We start from the raw sequence: 14,307 nt of genomic DNA on the forward strand, positions 1-14,307 counted from the left end.
CCCAGTAGTGCTCGCAACTCAGAGAGAGCAGGTGTTATATTGCACTCGCCTCGGTGGGGTTGAACAGAGCTGTTGTGAGCTTTCATCTTGCCTTGATGCGGTTTTAAGAAGTCCTCCAGGATTAGTCCACTCGTGCCTGGTTCCCGGAGGCCCCCACCCATCCCACCTAACTCGGCCAATCCCATTGTAGCATGGCTTTCACCTCCTTCGTTATCATCGCCATCGCAATCATTGCTGGAAAAGTCGAAGAAACTCTTCTCAGCCTCGGAGCTGACGAAATCGGCTTCGGATTTGAAAGGGTCAATATCCTCGGAGCTGACGAAATCGGTTTCGGATTTCAAAGGACGAACATCCTCAGTGCTGGCAGGTGATGGGCCAACTCCAGGTGAGACGGCAGCATCTTCGGAGGGGAGGGAACCCTGCAAATCTGCGTTGTCGGGGTGGAGAGGAGCCTGCAAACCTTCGTCGTCGGGCGGGACAGCATCCTGCGGATTTTCATTGTAGGAGCGGAGGGCAACCTGCATATCTTCACTCTTGAAGATGCAGAAAACCCTGGCAGCGATCTTATGGTGATACTCGTCGTTCTCGTCCACAAAATCGACACCGAATTGCTGTGAACGAGAGGACCTTAGACACGCTACAACGTCAAGAGGTACTTACCACTATATCATTGTTCCGGAGTTCGCATTTTTCAGACACTGCACGCGCTGGACTGATTCGTTCCCCGTTGATAAACGTCCCGTGCAAGCTCTCCACGTCTCTGATGAATATCTGCTGGAATGTGAGCCACGCTGTCAAAAGAGGCACGATAGGATGTACTTACCTGTCCCGCTTCTTCCCAGATTTCCGCATGGTTCTTGCTGAGTGCATACGAGTCGAAGTAGCCGTTCAGGGCGCTGACAGCAGATTTTGTATTAACCTGACGTCCAATTTTCACCCGTCGGCCATGAGCGAGGGAGATGTGCCTCGGGAGAAACGACTGGTCCAGAGGATAGAGGTAAACGGAGGCGTGGTGTGTGGACAGGAGAACTTTATGAAGCGCGTCGCGGTCATGTCGTAATGACCATTGCAATCGCCTGCGCAGGCTAGCTACTCGGAGGCGGTGAAGTAAACTTCGTAGTAATGGGAGCCGCAATCGCTTCTGCAAGCCATTCACGTGGAAGACGCACAGGGGTCGTATAGGGTGCAGCAATAGTCTGAGGCAGCGAGCGGCGCGGAGGCTTCTGGATCTGCCATTCAAATCCCTACAGACTAGAGATTCATGGGATAGGTAGGCATTCGCAACGTGCCTGGGTAATTCTGGCCACAGCTGATCTCCTTCCGCCTCCGACATCGACACTCCGTGTGAGCACATGGTGGTTGAAAAACTCCCGGGGTCACTGGGGGGCCGAAGGATTGACTGCCCTTGAGCCACGTGCTAGGACCCCGGATGATCTCTACAGGTCAAATAAGGGTGGTTAGGGAATTCCCTCTTTGGGAAGGTGGATGCGAAATTCCCTTATTGGAGAATAAGAATTTGGTCCACGATTGCGGGCAACATATGGAAGAACATGATAGTGCATAGTTCCGCTTCAAAAACCGTTTTCTCCCTAGGACAGCGATGATCAAGCCGGATGTGGCAAAAGGTGCCCTCGCACAAAAGCAGGTGGACGCGAATTCTAACATATCGCTTACCCCTCTCTCCACATCGATACAATTGATTTTGCCAAAAATATATGACATTGATTCCACATACTGCATAGATCTCCTACTTCTACGTACTTACATACTTCGCCTTGGCCGGCTTGAGTTCGGCCCATGTTGAGGGGTTCTCCTGTCGTCAATGTCACGTGACACGGGCGCTAACCCTATGGAAAAACCGTAGTCGTCAGGCATTCATTGTCATGTGACATTAGCGCTCATCCCTACGTAGACACCCATGGCTCCAGCACTTCGATGTCCATCCAGGCACGACGCTCTGTAGGTTCAGAAACGACACTCTGTAGGTAGCTCGTGTCGTTCTACAGGATATTGCCACCCGCGTCCACTGCCACACCTTGAGGATATATGCACGCCTAATTTGACCGTCCAGGAACGACACTCTGTACGTAGCTAGTGTCGTTCTACACGCAGGGTATTGCCACCCGCGTCCACTGCCACACCTTGAGGATATACGCACGCCTAATTTGACCGTCCAGGAACGACACTCTGTAGGTAGCTCGTGTCGTTCTACAGGATATTGCCACCCGCGTCCACTACCACACCTTGAGGATATACGCACGCCTAATTTGACCGTCCCAGGAAACGACACTCTGTACGTAGCTAGTGTCGTTCTACACGCAGGGTATTGCCACCCGCGTCCACTGCCACACCTTGAGGATATACGCACGGCCTAATTTGACCGTCCAGGAACGACACTCTGTAGGTAGCTCGTGTCGTTCTACAGGATATTGCCACCCGCGTCCACTACCACACCTTGAGGATATACGCACGCCTAATTTGACCGTCCAGGAACGACACTCTGTACGTAGCTAGTGTCGTTCTACACGCAGGGTATTGCCACCCGCGTCCACTGCCACACCTTGAGGATATAACGCCGCCTAATTTGACCGTCCAGGAACGACACTCTGTAGGTAGCTCGTGTCGTTCTACAGGATATTGCCACCCGCGTCCACTACCACACCTTGAGGATATACGCACGGCCTAATTTGACCGTCCAGGAAGCCTTCGTTATCATCGCCATCGCAATCATTGCTGGAAAAGTCGAAGAAACTCTTCTCAGCCTCGGAGCTGACGAAATCGGCTTCGGATTTGAAAGGGTCAATATCCTCGGAGCTGACGAAATCGGTTTCGGATTTCAAAGGACGAACATCCTCAGTGCTGGCAGGTGATGGGCCAACTCCAGGTGAGACGGCAGCATCTTCGGAGGGGAGGGAACCCTGCAAATCTGCGTTGTCGGGGTGGAGAGGAGCCTGCAAACCTTCGTCGTCGGGCGGGACAGCATCCTGCGGATTTTCATTGTAGGAGCGGAGGGCAACCTGCATATCTTCACTCTTGAAGATGCAGAAAACCCTGGCAGCGATCTTATGGTGATACTCGTCGTTCTCGTCCACAAAATCGACACCGAATTGCTGTGAACGAGAGGACCTTAGACACGCTACAACGTCAAGAGGTACTTACCACTATATCATTGTTCCGGAGTTCGCATTTTTTCAGACACTGCACGCGCTGGACTGATTCGTTCCCCGTTGATAAACGTCCCGTGCAAGCTCTCCACGTCTCTGATGAATATCTGCTGGAATGTGAGCCACGCTGTCAAAAGAGGCACGATAGGATGTACTTACCTGTCCCGCTTCTTCCCAGATTTCCGCATGGTTCTTGCTGAGTGCATACGAGTCGAAGTAGCCGTTCAGGGCGCTGACAGCAGATTTTGTATTAACCTGACGTCCAATTTTCACCCGTCGGCCATGAGCGAGGGAGATGTGCCTCGGGAGAAACGACTGGTCCAGAGGATAGAGGTAAACGGAGGCGTGGTGTGTGGACAGGAGAACTTTATGAAGCGCGTCGCGGTCATGTCGTAATGACCATTGCAATCGCCTGCGCAGGCTAGCTACTCGGAGGCGGTGAAGTAAACTTCGTAGTAATGGGAGCCGCAATCGCTTCTGCAAGCCATTCACGTGGAAGACGCACAGGGGTCGTATAGGGTGCAGCAATAGTCTGAGGCAGCGAGCGGCGCGGAGGCTTCTGGATCTGCCATTCAAATCCCTACAGACTAGAGATTCATGGGATAGGTAGGCATTCGCAACGTGCCTGGGTAATTCTGGCCACAGCTGATCTCCTTCCGCCTCCGACATCGACACTCCGTGTGAGCACATGGTGGTTGAAAAAACTCCCGGGGTCACTGGGGGGCCGAAGGATTGACTGCCCTTGAGCCACGTGCTAGGACCCCGGATGATCTCTACAGGTCAAATAAGGGTGGTTAGGGAATTCCCTCTTTGGGAAGGTGGATGCGAAATTCCCTTATTGGAGAATAAGAATTTGGTCCACGATTGCGGGCAACATATGGAAGAACATGATAGTGCATAGTTCCGCTTCAAAAACCGTTTTTCTCCCTAGGACAGCGATGATCAAGCCGGATGTGGCAAAAGGTGCCCTCGCACAAAAGCAGGTGGACGCGAATTCTAACATATCGCTTACCCCTCTCTCCACATCGATACAATTGATTTTGCCAAAAATATATGACATTGATTCCACATACTGCATAGATCTCCTACTTCTACGTACTTACATACTTCGCCTTGGCCGGCTTGAGTTCGGCCCATGTTGAGGGGTTCTCCTGTCGTCAATGTCACGTGACACGGGCGCTAACCCTATGGAAAAACCGTAGTCGTCAGGCATTCATTGTCATGTGACATTAGCGCTCATCCCTACGTAGACACCCATGGCTCCAGCACTTCGATGTCCATCCAGGCACGACGCTCTGTAGGTTCAGAAACGACACTCTGTAGGTAGCTCGTGTCGTTCTACAGGATATTGCCACCCGCGTCCACTGCCACACCTTGAGGATATATGCACGCCTAATTTGACCGTCCAGGAACGACACTCTGTACGTAGCTAGTGTCGTTCTACACGCAGGGTATTGCCACCCGCGTCCACTGCCACACCTTGAGGATATACGCACGCCTAATTTGACCGTCCAGGAACGACACTCTGTAGGTAGCTCGTGTCGTGTCGTTCTACAGGATATTGCCACCCGCGTCCACTACCACACCTTGAGGATATACGCACGCCTAATTTGACCGTCCAGGAACGACACTCTGTACGTAGCTAGTGTCGTTCTACACGCAGGGTATTGCCACCCGCGTCCACTGCCACACCTTGAGGATATACGCACGCCTAATTTGACCGTCCAGGAACGACACTCTGTAGGTAGCTCGTGTCGTTCTACAGGATATTGCCACCCGCGTCCACTACCACACCTTGAGGATATACGCACGCCTAATTTGACCGTCCAGGAACGACACTCTGTACGTAGCTAGTGTCGTTCTACACGCAGGGTATTGCCACCCGCGTCCACTGCCACACCTTGAGGATATACGCACGCCTAATTTGACCGTCCAGGAACGACACTCTGTAGGTAGCTCGTGTCGTTCTACAGGATATTGCCACCCGCGTCCACTACCACACCTTGAGGATATACGCACGCCTAATTTGACCGTCCAGGAACGACACTCTGTACGTAGCTAGTGTCGTTCTACACGCAGGGTATTGCCACCCGCGTCCACTACCACACCTTGAGGATACGCACGCCTAACTTGCTAACTTGACCGTCCAGGACTGCCAGATGCTGTATTTCCATCCGAGTGCTCATCCTTTCTCTGAATCCCAACATAGTTTTGCATAACAAGAGTAGTATATACTGGAAATAAAAACATGCATAAATTTACAGATATAAAAAAAAACAATTACTCCTCTACCACCAGTTCGAAGTGGGTCATGTATTCTACGCTCAGATCAAGCCGTTCGTCCGAAAGATCAAGTCCAGTGGACATAGTGGCTCCGTGGGGCCTCAGACCTGGGACGAACCCCGAGTCATACCCGTCGCATTCCCGTAGTTCCCGCAATGCGTCCTGAGCCGGCCCTATATCCCCGTATTGACCCAGCAAGCGTATATAGACGCGGCATACCTGCTGTATGTATACCTCGTAAATATCTGCGTAGAAATCGAGGGGTCGACCGGTCGAGGTGGTGAAGGAATACTCGAAAGAAGCCCTTATATCCCTGATCAACGTGCGGGCCATCTCCGAGACCCTCCTGGTTTCATTTCCCCAGTGGCCCGTCATGGGGAATAACGCAGGTAGCAGTCTAGCTACCACACACACCACGAGGACATCCTTCATGCCCTCCGTTGATTTGACATCCGGCAGATGTTCCCACATTTTCTCTGTTTATGTAAGAACGATGAGGGCATGGTTGCATGCTGTGGTGAGAGACTTACCAGGTATTACCTCGGGGTTCATACACGCCTTGGAAACCATCTGGATCACATTTCCGATGATGGTTACCACGCACTCCCTGTGCTCCGTGTTCGTTGAGAGTCGGATAGCCTCTGTGAGTACCAGAGAGAACATATGGCGGCGAATTGAACGGCCTTGGTAAAAGTGGCTGCCCATGAACACGGTGGACTCATCAAGAGTGACCACCATGTGGGGGCAGCCTCCAGGCATAACGCTTGTCAACCAGTTAGCAAAGGCCCACTAAGAATTTTATGCAGGACTTACAGGGCTGTTCCGGGCTCCAGGATCGCGTAGTCAATTTCGTATTTCCCTGAGTCTAGGACGGCGTCGTCCAGCATATATGGCGATGTTTGCCAATCGATGGGCCTCGACCCGAAAGGATCCTCCTTTCTACGGAGTACCGCCCACAGCTTTCGCCCGTATTTGGGAACCACAATGGATCCGAAGCCGTTGGTGTCGACATGTAGGTGGTGCCAGGTCCAAGGCGTTGCGGCGATGGTCCATGTCAAAGCCACCATGTCTGGCGCCGTTCGTGCGTTTGGATAGGACCACATTGCCGAGTTGCAGATCCTATCCAGACTGTCTTCCGACACCAACGGCACCCCCGCTGGCAAGGGGCCCGGGAGGTCAAGCCAATTGATCGACTTTGCCTCTGGGTCGTTGCCAATGTCGATCATTTCCTTAAGCGTGCATATCCTATGCCGCTCGCCGCCTTCCGGGCCCATCTCTACCGACTGATCTATTGAGGGGCGTAAGCATACGCATGTGTTTCTTTGGAAATGACGCGTACCGCTACCAATAACCTTTGCATCAAGGCATCGGTTCAGACCCATTATGGCGTCTGAAAAGCTGTCTGCTCCCCACGAGGGGAGATCCTTTACCAATACGGCCCTCTCCTTGAGAGCCTCCCCAATCATCGACGGGGTCCACTTCGTGTATTCTTCATAAGAGACGACCTGGATGAGAGCGCGGCCCCCATCCTCGTTCCCATCCGCTGGGCCTGATGCCGCCACCTTGCGCTGTATCCCCCTCATTAAGGCAAGGAAGGTGTTTAGATCATCTTGTGACTGGAAGCGGTATGAGATAGGTTCAATAAAGCCGATTTTTTACGTACGTGGAAAGAGGGCTGTATTTCTACAGGCGCCCCACGGGTGTCAGAGAGGATGTGGGAGACGGGGGGAGAGAAACGCTTCAATCAAGTTAGTACTTGGACGTTGTGGTCGATTCCGGACCTACCATCTCGGTAGCCTTGCCTACCAGCTTAGCTATTTTTGGGAAGTTTTCATCATCACGCGTGTTCCTCTTCGGTTCTGCCGCCGGGGGGGGAGTCTTGATGCGATATTGGACATTGAGCGCCGCAGCCCGTTTTGGCCGGACAGGCCTATCAACGGAGGGCGGCTGTTGGGGATGGTTGATGTCAGATGAAGGCTTTTTCTTATTGTTCTATTGACATACCTTTGAATGCCTGAGCTTCTTCAGAGCGAGAGGACCGTAGAGGCGTCTAGAGGCGCTTCTGGATGGCCCAGCCGGCTCTTCGTCGTCGTGGGCATGATTTCTTTTTGTCCCTCGAGTGGGAACGACCTTCGCACCGCCTTCGCCTTGAGAGTCGTTGTCGTCGTCGTCGTCGTCATTGTTGTCGCGTGGTGGTTGTACACTTGAGCCACGTTGGGCTCTCGCATCTGCTCGCGTGGGGGATGGCAATTGAGTTTGTTGGGGAGGAGATGGTGGCCGAGAGGGCTGTGATGAGGCAGGCGCTCGATGGATTGATGCAGTGGGAGGGTTTTCTGGACCTCCTGGCGAGGGCGGCATCATGGGGTCGTCTTGTGGGTTCTCTGGACCTCCTGGCGAGGGCGGCATCATGGGGTCGTCTGGTGGGTTCTCTGGACCTCCTGGCGAGGGCGGCATCATGGGGTCGTCTGGAGGATTCTCTGGACCTGCTGGCGAGGGCGGCATCACGGGGTCGTCTGGAGGATTCTCTGGACCTCCTGGCGAAGGCGGCATCATGGGGTCGTCTGGTGGGTTCTCTGGACCTCCTGGCGAGGGCGGCGACATGGGGTGGTCGGGAGGGTTCTCTAGAGGTCTTTGTTGGGGGGCAGGGGGGTTTTGTGGGCCTCCTTGCCGGTCTTGATTCCCTGTCTTGTCCGTCGGATCGCTGCTAGACGCGGAACCTGGGAAAAGCGGCTCCAGCTGTCTGAAAAACGATTGGGTTTCTGGGGCTATTTCAAGCCCCATGGTATTCGATTTGTCGTTGTAATTTGTGAGCTGTTTGAGACCATTAAACAGACCCAGGATTGTGTCGGAAATGCCAGCGGGGTTGAGAGAGATTTCCTTCACCGTACCCCATATGAGGTGCTCTAATCTACATATTTCCTCAGGGCGCGCGGAGCCCAAATGCCGCCACATCTATGGGATTTTTCTTTAGCTTGGAGTGGAGATCGGTAGGGAGACTCACCAGTAGGTGCCAGTGCCTGGCCACATACTTTCCGGTCAAGTCCTTCGTCTCCATCAGGATGATTGGCGATATTGTCAACGCCTGATGGAGTGGTATCAATAATGCTCGCGGGCCTGCTCGGCTCGTCGCCCTGTAGTCAAGAAGCTCGGTTGCCTTGATGGCTTGAACCTCCTCCCAAGTTTCGGGGACTTCCTTGCCCTGTTTTTTTTTGCTGAGATCCCTATCGTTCTCAAGACCGTGTTAACTCACCTCCATAGCGTACCTCAATCCCATTGCGGCAAGGACCAGATTCGCGACGATCTTCGCGCCGCTCCCGAATTTCTTTGAGCTGTTGAAGATCGTGTATAGGTTCGCGACTTCGTCTTCCCCGAGCTCGATCGACACCAGGACGTTCTTGGTTTGGTATTTCGCCAAGGCGCGTATCGCCTTCCCTATGACTGCCGGCCAATCGAAGAGTTTTCCAATGTTTTCCATACTCGTACCGGATAGCTTGACGCTGCCTTGGGGTTGTGGGTACGCTTGGGAGAGTGGGCGCTCAAGATCAAGGTTCATCGCCGCGAGGAGGGAATATGTTGCGATAGAGGATATGACATATGGCCCCCTCTGGTTGTCTTGATATGGGTTGTTAACCCAAGCCTGTAATTCCTTTCGTCCTCTCATCACCTGCTTTTCTAAGCAAGTGAATTGGTTCACCTAGAAGTAGACTTGAGTGACGTAAACTTGTAGCTATTTTGAGACTTGCCGTTAGTACGTGCTCCAAGTGACCTAGTGGAAGCATCCACGGAAGGTCGTCTATTCCAAGATCTTCCACTATGCGAAAGAATGTGCCCGTGGATCTTGAATGAAGCCATTAAGCAACTGTTGACCGAGATGATGATGAAGACCTTACCCACGCTGGCCCGATTGCTCGCCGCTGCCAGATGGCCCGCCCAATTGATTGTGGTGCTCAGCAATATTTTGAGAGATTGAGGACATGGAGGAACAGTGGATCGTGCGTTGACGCTGGTTGGTGATTGTGGTTGAATGAAGAAGTGGGATTTCTTCTCACGATCCAACGGGATCGAATCACATGGCAAATAGGGGTGATCATTGACTTACACAGGGGATGCATTGCGTTGCATTGAAGTACCAATGCATTAAAATATGTTTTCCCTGTACGGACGTCTCTATGTGTGGGTGTTTATACTCTGTGCTGCCAGACGTTGACCCAAGAATTATGGATGAACTAAATGGCTACATAAGGTCCTTCCAGGACGGACGTGTGACTACATTCCGTGAAGCCAGAAGTATACCCAGGAACTATGCGTGAGCTAACTAGCTACAGAATGTCGCTCTAGGACGGACATCTAGGTTTGTGCGCACGTTGACCCTGGAACTTTTAACGGAGGGGCTAGCCACAGAATGTCGTTCCAGGACGGACATCGCAGTTCGAGATGCTCATTCAACAGACATAAGTGCACGAGATGGCCACAGAATGTCGTTCCTGGACGGACAACATACTGTCTATAATCCGCCAGATTAAGCGCCCGTGTATTCTTGCACTTGGCTACGGTTTTTCCATAGTTCAAGCGCCCGTGTCACGTGACTCAATCTGACGCATTTCCGTCCAGGTCCAATAATCCGTACAAATGTTAGATCAACCGCGAATATAATGACTCCCTTAAGCGCTGCAAATCAGTGTAAAAAATATGCACCCCTTTTGAGGCCCAATATTGCCATTTTCAATATCCACACAGCGCGAGATTTGAACGATCTTCCCCAAAGTACGGGTTGTAAATCGTGAACTCTCCACCAAACACGTCGGTTTCTTCACGCAAACCACAATGGTAAGCAAGGTCCACACATTCTACAATCATCCCTTGGGTCCCAGTCCTCCGGACTCCCACCATTCGTGATTCAGGCGGCCCGAGCGAGAGATCGCTGGCGGCTACGAATTTCACACATTCGCGTTGCAACGACGAGTTGGATAGACAATGTAGAATTCCCCTCATTCGCGATCACGCGGCATGTCGTGGATCTCCTATTATAAGGGCATATGAACAACTCGTCACTTCACGCATTTGCCCTCCATCCTAGTAGCCAATGCCTGAACCTGCACGCAACGTAAGTCTTATCCACCACCTTCTTGAATTATGCATACTGATTCCAGCTCGAAAAGCTCGAACCTGGTGGGCGTTCTCCAAGCCCGCCTAATACACAACGAACTCGGAATAACGACAACGATGATGCTGGTTCTAGCCCACCTCCCGAACAGACCCCTTCTTCTATAGCTGTGGATTGGGACGAGTTCGCGCGGCTTGTGGCAACGGCCGTTGTCATGGAAAGCATTCCGTTTCCCACCCCCGATGACGAGCCTGAGTTCGTCATCAATACTCTCTACAACTTCCTAGAGAGTAGAAACCCTCGTCCACAATGGACAATACCCAGTCTGGAGGTCGCCGTGTCAACACCACACGGCGAACCGATGGAACTACACCAAGGCCCTCGCGTCTTTCATGAAACTGTCACATACATCTAGTGAGTCCTGAATTGTCCAGCAAACGCGGCTTGCTGACCCAGTTCTCAGGCCATTTGCTTTCGAATCCTCGCGGGGACGTGTAATGTTCGCCATCCCTCATCGCTTTCCCATTTCTGCCCTCGTGTTTAGCCGATATGGCGACACCGTCCGCATAACAGTGTCTACTTCGAATCCCAACGGTGGATTTTCGTAGCTAATTCGTGCATTAGAAATCGTTGGGTCAACGCCTGGACGTCAGCCAGCAATGACTGTCGCGTTACACAGGTGCTTAATACTGCAGATTATTGACAGCTCAAAAGACCATCGGGCTGTATGATGTCCGTCCAGGAACGACACTCTGTGGCTCGTGCATTCCAAATTCCTGGGCCAATGTCGGGAAACACAGGATGGGCTACATACATATTAGTCTATTATTATGTTTTATTCGACGATTTCTGAGGCCAAAAGTCTTCAATGGTTGAGAACATGGAAAGGCCCCTTTGCCAGCGAGTGGCGCGGGAGGATTGGCGCTCGAGCATCATTTCATGATCACGACTGGCCTCCGCATCCCGCTGCTTGTCAGATGCAAGCCCATTTTCAACCCACCGGAACAAACCACCTGCCGAATACTGAGTGAAGCTATACCTGCTCTCTCCCTCACCGATCAAGGTATTTGAATGCTTCATTACGGCGGAGGGAATGAGGACAGTGGCACCAGGGGGGAACCTAATAACCAGTCCCAAATCCCAAAGCACCAGATGGCCTCCGTGGTCAGGGTTGAAATTCCCAAGCGCAGTGACGGCGCACCAGCCCCATGGAAGGTTGCCGCTGTCGACATGGGGGTAGCATACGGTTTGAGGGCCCATATTAAAGCTTGTACAGGCCCATGGTGAGTTCTTGAAGTTACGACGCAGCTGGGGGTGCCCTGCTAGGAGGGCTTCCATGGTCCTATGATAATAGTCATAGGTCTTTGGGGCATACGTAGCGAACCCACCTAGGTTTCCTGATTATGAGCAGTCTCACAGCAGGAAGTGAAGGGCTTACTTGCTGCAAAGCCGGCTAACCGACGAATGCCCTTGTTTTTGATAAGCAAACCGAGCAAACGTTGAACCTCAGGGCCACCTTCAAGTAGGTTTCCCGGCTTCTAAACAGTTGGGTTGGGTTATTTGGTTTCAATTAGGCATACAAACAAAACATCGACACCCACCTTTTGGCCACCGCCGTAAGAGATACCTATAGGCGCAGTGGAGAAGGGGCCGCGTCGATTTCCTTCCTGATGGAAGCATTCCTCTGAAGAAGCCTGCAAAATGGCTTCTGTTGCATCGTCTATTGCGTCCTTCCACCCTGGGTCAGCAGGCTGGCCGAGCAGAGCGGACACAATAGACCCTCCGCTATCGGCGATGGGGATGCTAGTACTAAAGTCTTGTCTAATGAATGTTCTGCAGAACAACAGTAGAAATACTCACCGGCCGTCCCAGTCCACAAGCTTGAACCCTTTTCCCTCTATCAGCTGTTTCACAGTATACAGCGTCTCTTGGGGGTCTCGATCCCGGAGGCCAACCCAGCCAGTAGATGCCACAGGGAGGTCTGGGGCGCGAAGCTCGGTTTTCATGACAGTGGACCGTTGTCGATGACGCTTTGCTACTCCCTTGGTAAGGGTGTGAGGTTCAGCATCCTGAGCGTTCTGCTGTCGCTTATACAGGCGTTTTGCACGGCGTCTTGCGTCTTTGATGCCAGACCATTTGGCAGTTAGCTCTTTAACTTTAGCCTCTCGTTCTTCATCTTGGAGGCCGACATCTGGTAGCACTCCCAGTGGAGCTTCAGGCAAAGTAGGCGAAGGAGGGAGGGAAGATAATGGGGATAGTGGCTCATCCCATGGTGAGCTGGACGTGGATGGCATCTCCTCTTCCCTCCCATTACCGGTCCAGTCTGTAGTTTTCTCGTCGTCAGAATCTACAGCCTCACCAGCTGCCTCGAGCATCTCCCGCTCTCGTTTCTCCTCAAAGATTCTTTGACCAATGAAAAACTCCTTGATCCCTTTAATATGCGACGAGGAAACAGGTTCCCCAGCTGCGTATCTTTCTCCTGTGAACGCACTCAGCATGACGCAATGAATGAATGAGAAAGTGAGCGGGGACTGGTCCTTTGTAATCCACCTTACCAGGACGCACTCGACCTTTGTCTTAAGCAGTCAGAATGGGTCCAGGGTCGTCCCCATTTCACTGACTGGCTAAGTTTAGGCCGCGCGCTGCCTGGTAAGTTGAACAGCAAAGAACCGCCCCGAGCTAGGTAGTGCCCAGTTATAAACCTTTTTCATGCAAAGAGTGGGTCCAGGGTCGTCCCCATCTCTTTGCATGGCTAGGGATCATTGGGAACTACCCAGCGAGCGGTTTGACACCCAACTAACTAGGGCTCTCTCCAAAGGGCTTTTGCGACCATCCAGCGAAAACCAACTGAGTGGGAGTGCTCTTTGTCATCCACCTTACCAGGACGCACTCGACCTTTGTCTTAAGCAGTCAGAATGGGTCCAGGGTCGTCCCCATTTCACTGACTGGCTAAGTTTAGGCCGCGCGCTGCCTGGTAAGTTGAACAGCAAAGAACCGCCCCGAGCTAGGTAGTGCCCAGTTTTAAACCTTTTTCATGCAAAGAGTGGGTCCAGGGTCGTCCCCATCTCTTTGCATGGCTAGGGATCATTGGGAACTACCCAGCGAGCGGTTTGACACCCAACTAACTAGGGCTCTCTCCAAAGGGCTTTTGCCACCATCCAGTGGACCCGCATCGCGAAAATAACTTGCTAAATACGGACTTACCAGTCATTTTGGTTGCCTAGAGCACTGCGAAAGGTATTGGAAAAAGCTATCAACAAACAAGACGCGTAAAGGAAAAAACGTGACTGAGTCACGTGGCGCGGGCGCTTGAACTCTGGAAAAACCGTAGTCAAGTACGCCAATACACGGACGCTTAATCTGGCGGATTATAGACAGTATGATGTCCGTCCAGGAACGACATTCTGTGGCCATCTCGTGCACTTATATCTGTTGAGTGAGTGTTCAATGTCGCCTAGGACTGTGATGTCCGTCTAGGACCGACATTCTGTGGCCAGCTCGTGCATATCTGTTGAATAAGCGTTCAATTTCGCCTACAGTATGATGTCCGTCCAGGAACGACATTCTGTGGCCATCTCGTGCACTTATATCTGTTGAGTGAGTGTTCAATGTCGCCTAGGACTGTGATGTCCGTCTAGGAACGACATTCTGTGGCCAGCTCGTGCATATCTGTTGAATGAGCGTTCAATTTCGCCTACAGTATGATGTCCGTCCAGGAACGACATTCTGTGGCCAGCTCGTGCACTTATATCTGTT

General features: G+C 52.2%; 1 protein-coding gene across 1 annotated transcript; it reads right to left on the reverse strand.

The window, feature by feature from the left end:
- Positions 1 to 2,627: 2,627 nt before the first annotated feature.
- Positions 2,628 to 3,370, reverse strand: PC9H_002773 (uncharacterized protein; the record flags this gene model as incomplete). The annotated part of the gene is made up of 3 exons (XM_036772385.1): positions 2,628 to 3,110; positions 3,160 to 3,271; positions 3,324 to 3,370. 3 exons carry the CDS (start codon positions 3,368 to 3,370, stop codon positions 2,628 to 2,630), a joined length of 642 nt encoding a protein of 213 aa, XP_036625596.1.
- Between the last annotated feature and the right edge of the window lie 10,937 nt (positions 3,371 to 14,307).

This window comes from Pleurotus ostreatus (genome assembly GCF_014466165.1).
Source record: "Pleurotus ostreatus strain PC9 chromosome Unknown scaffold_13, whole genome shotgun sequence".
Lineage (NCBI taxonomy): Eukaryota > Fungi > Basidiomycota > Agaricomycetes > Agaricales > Pleurotaceae > Pleurotus > Pleurotus ostreatus.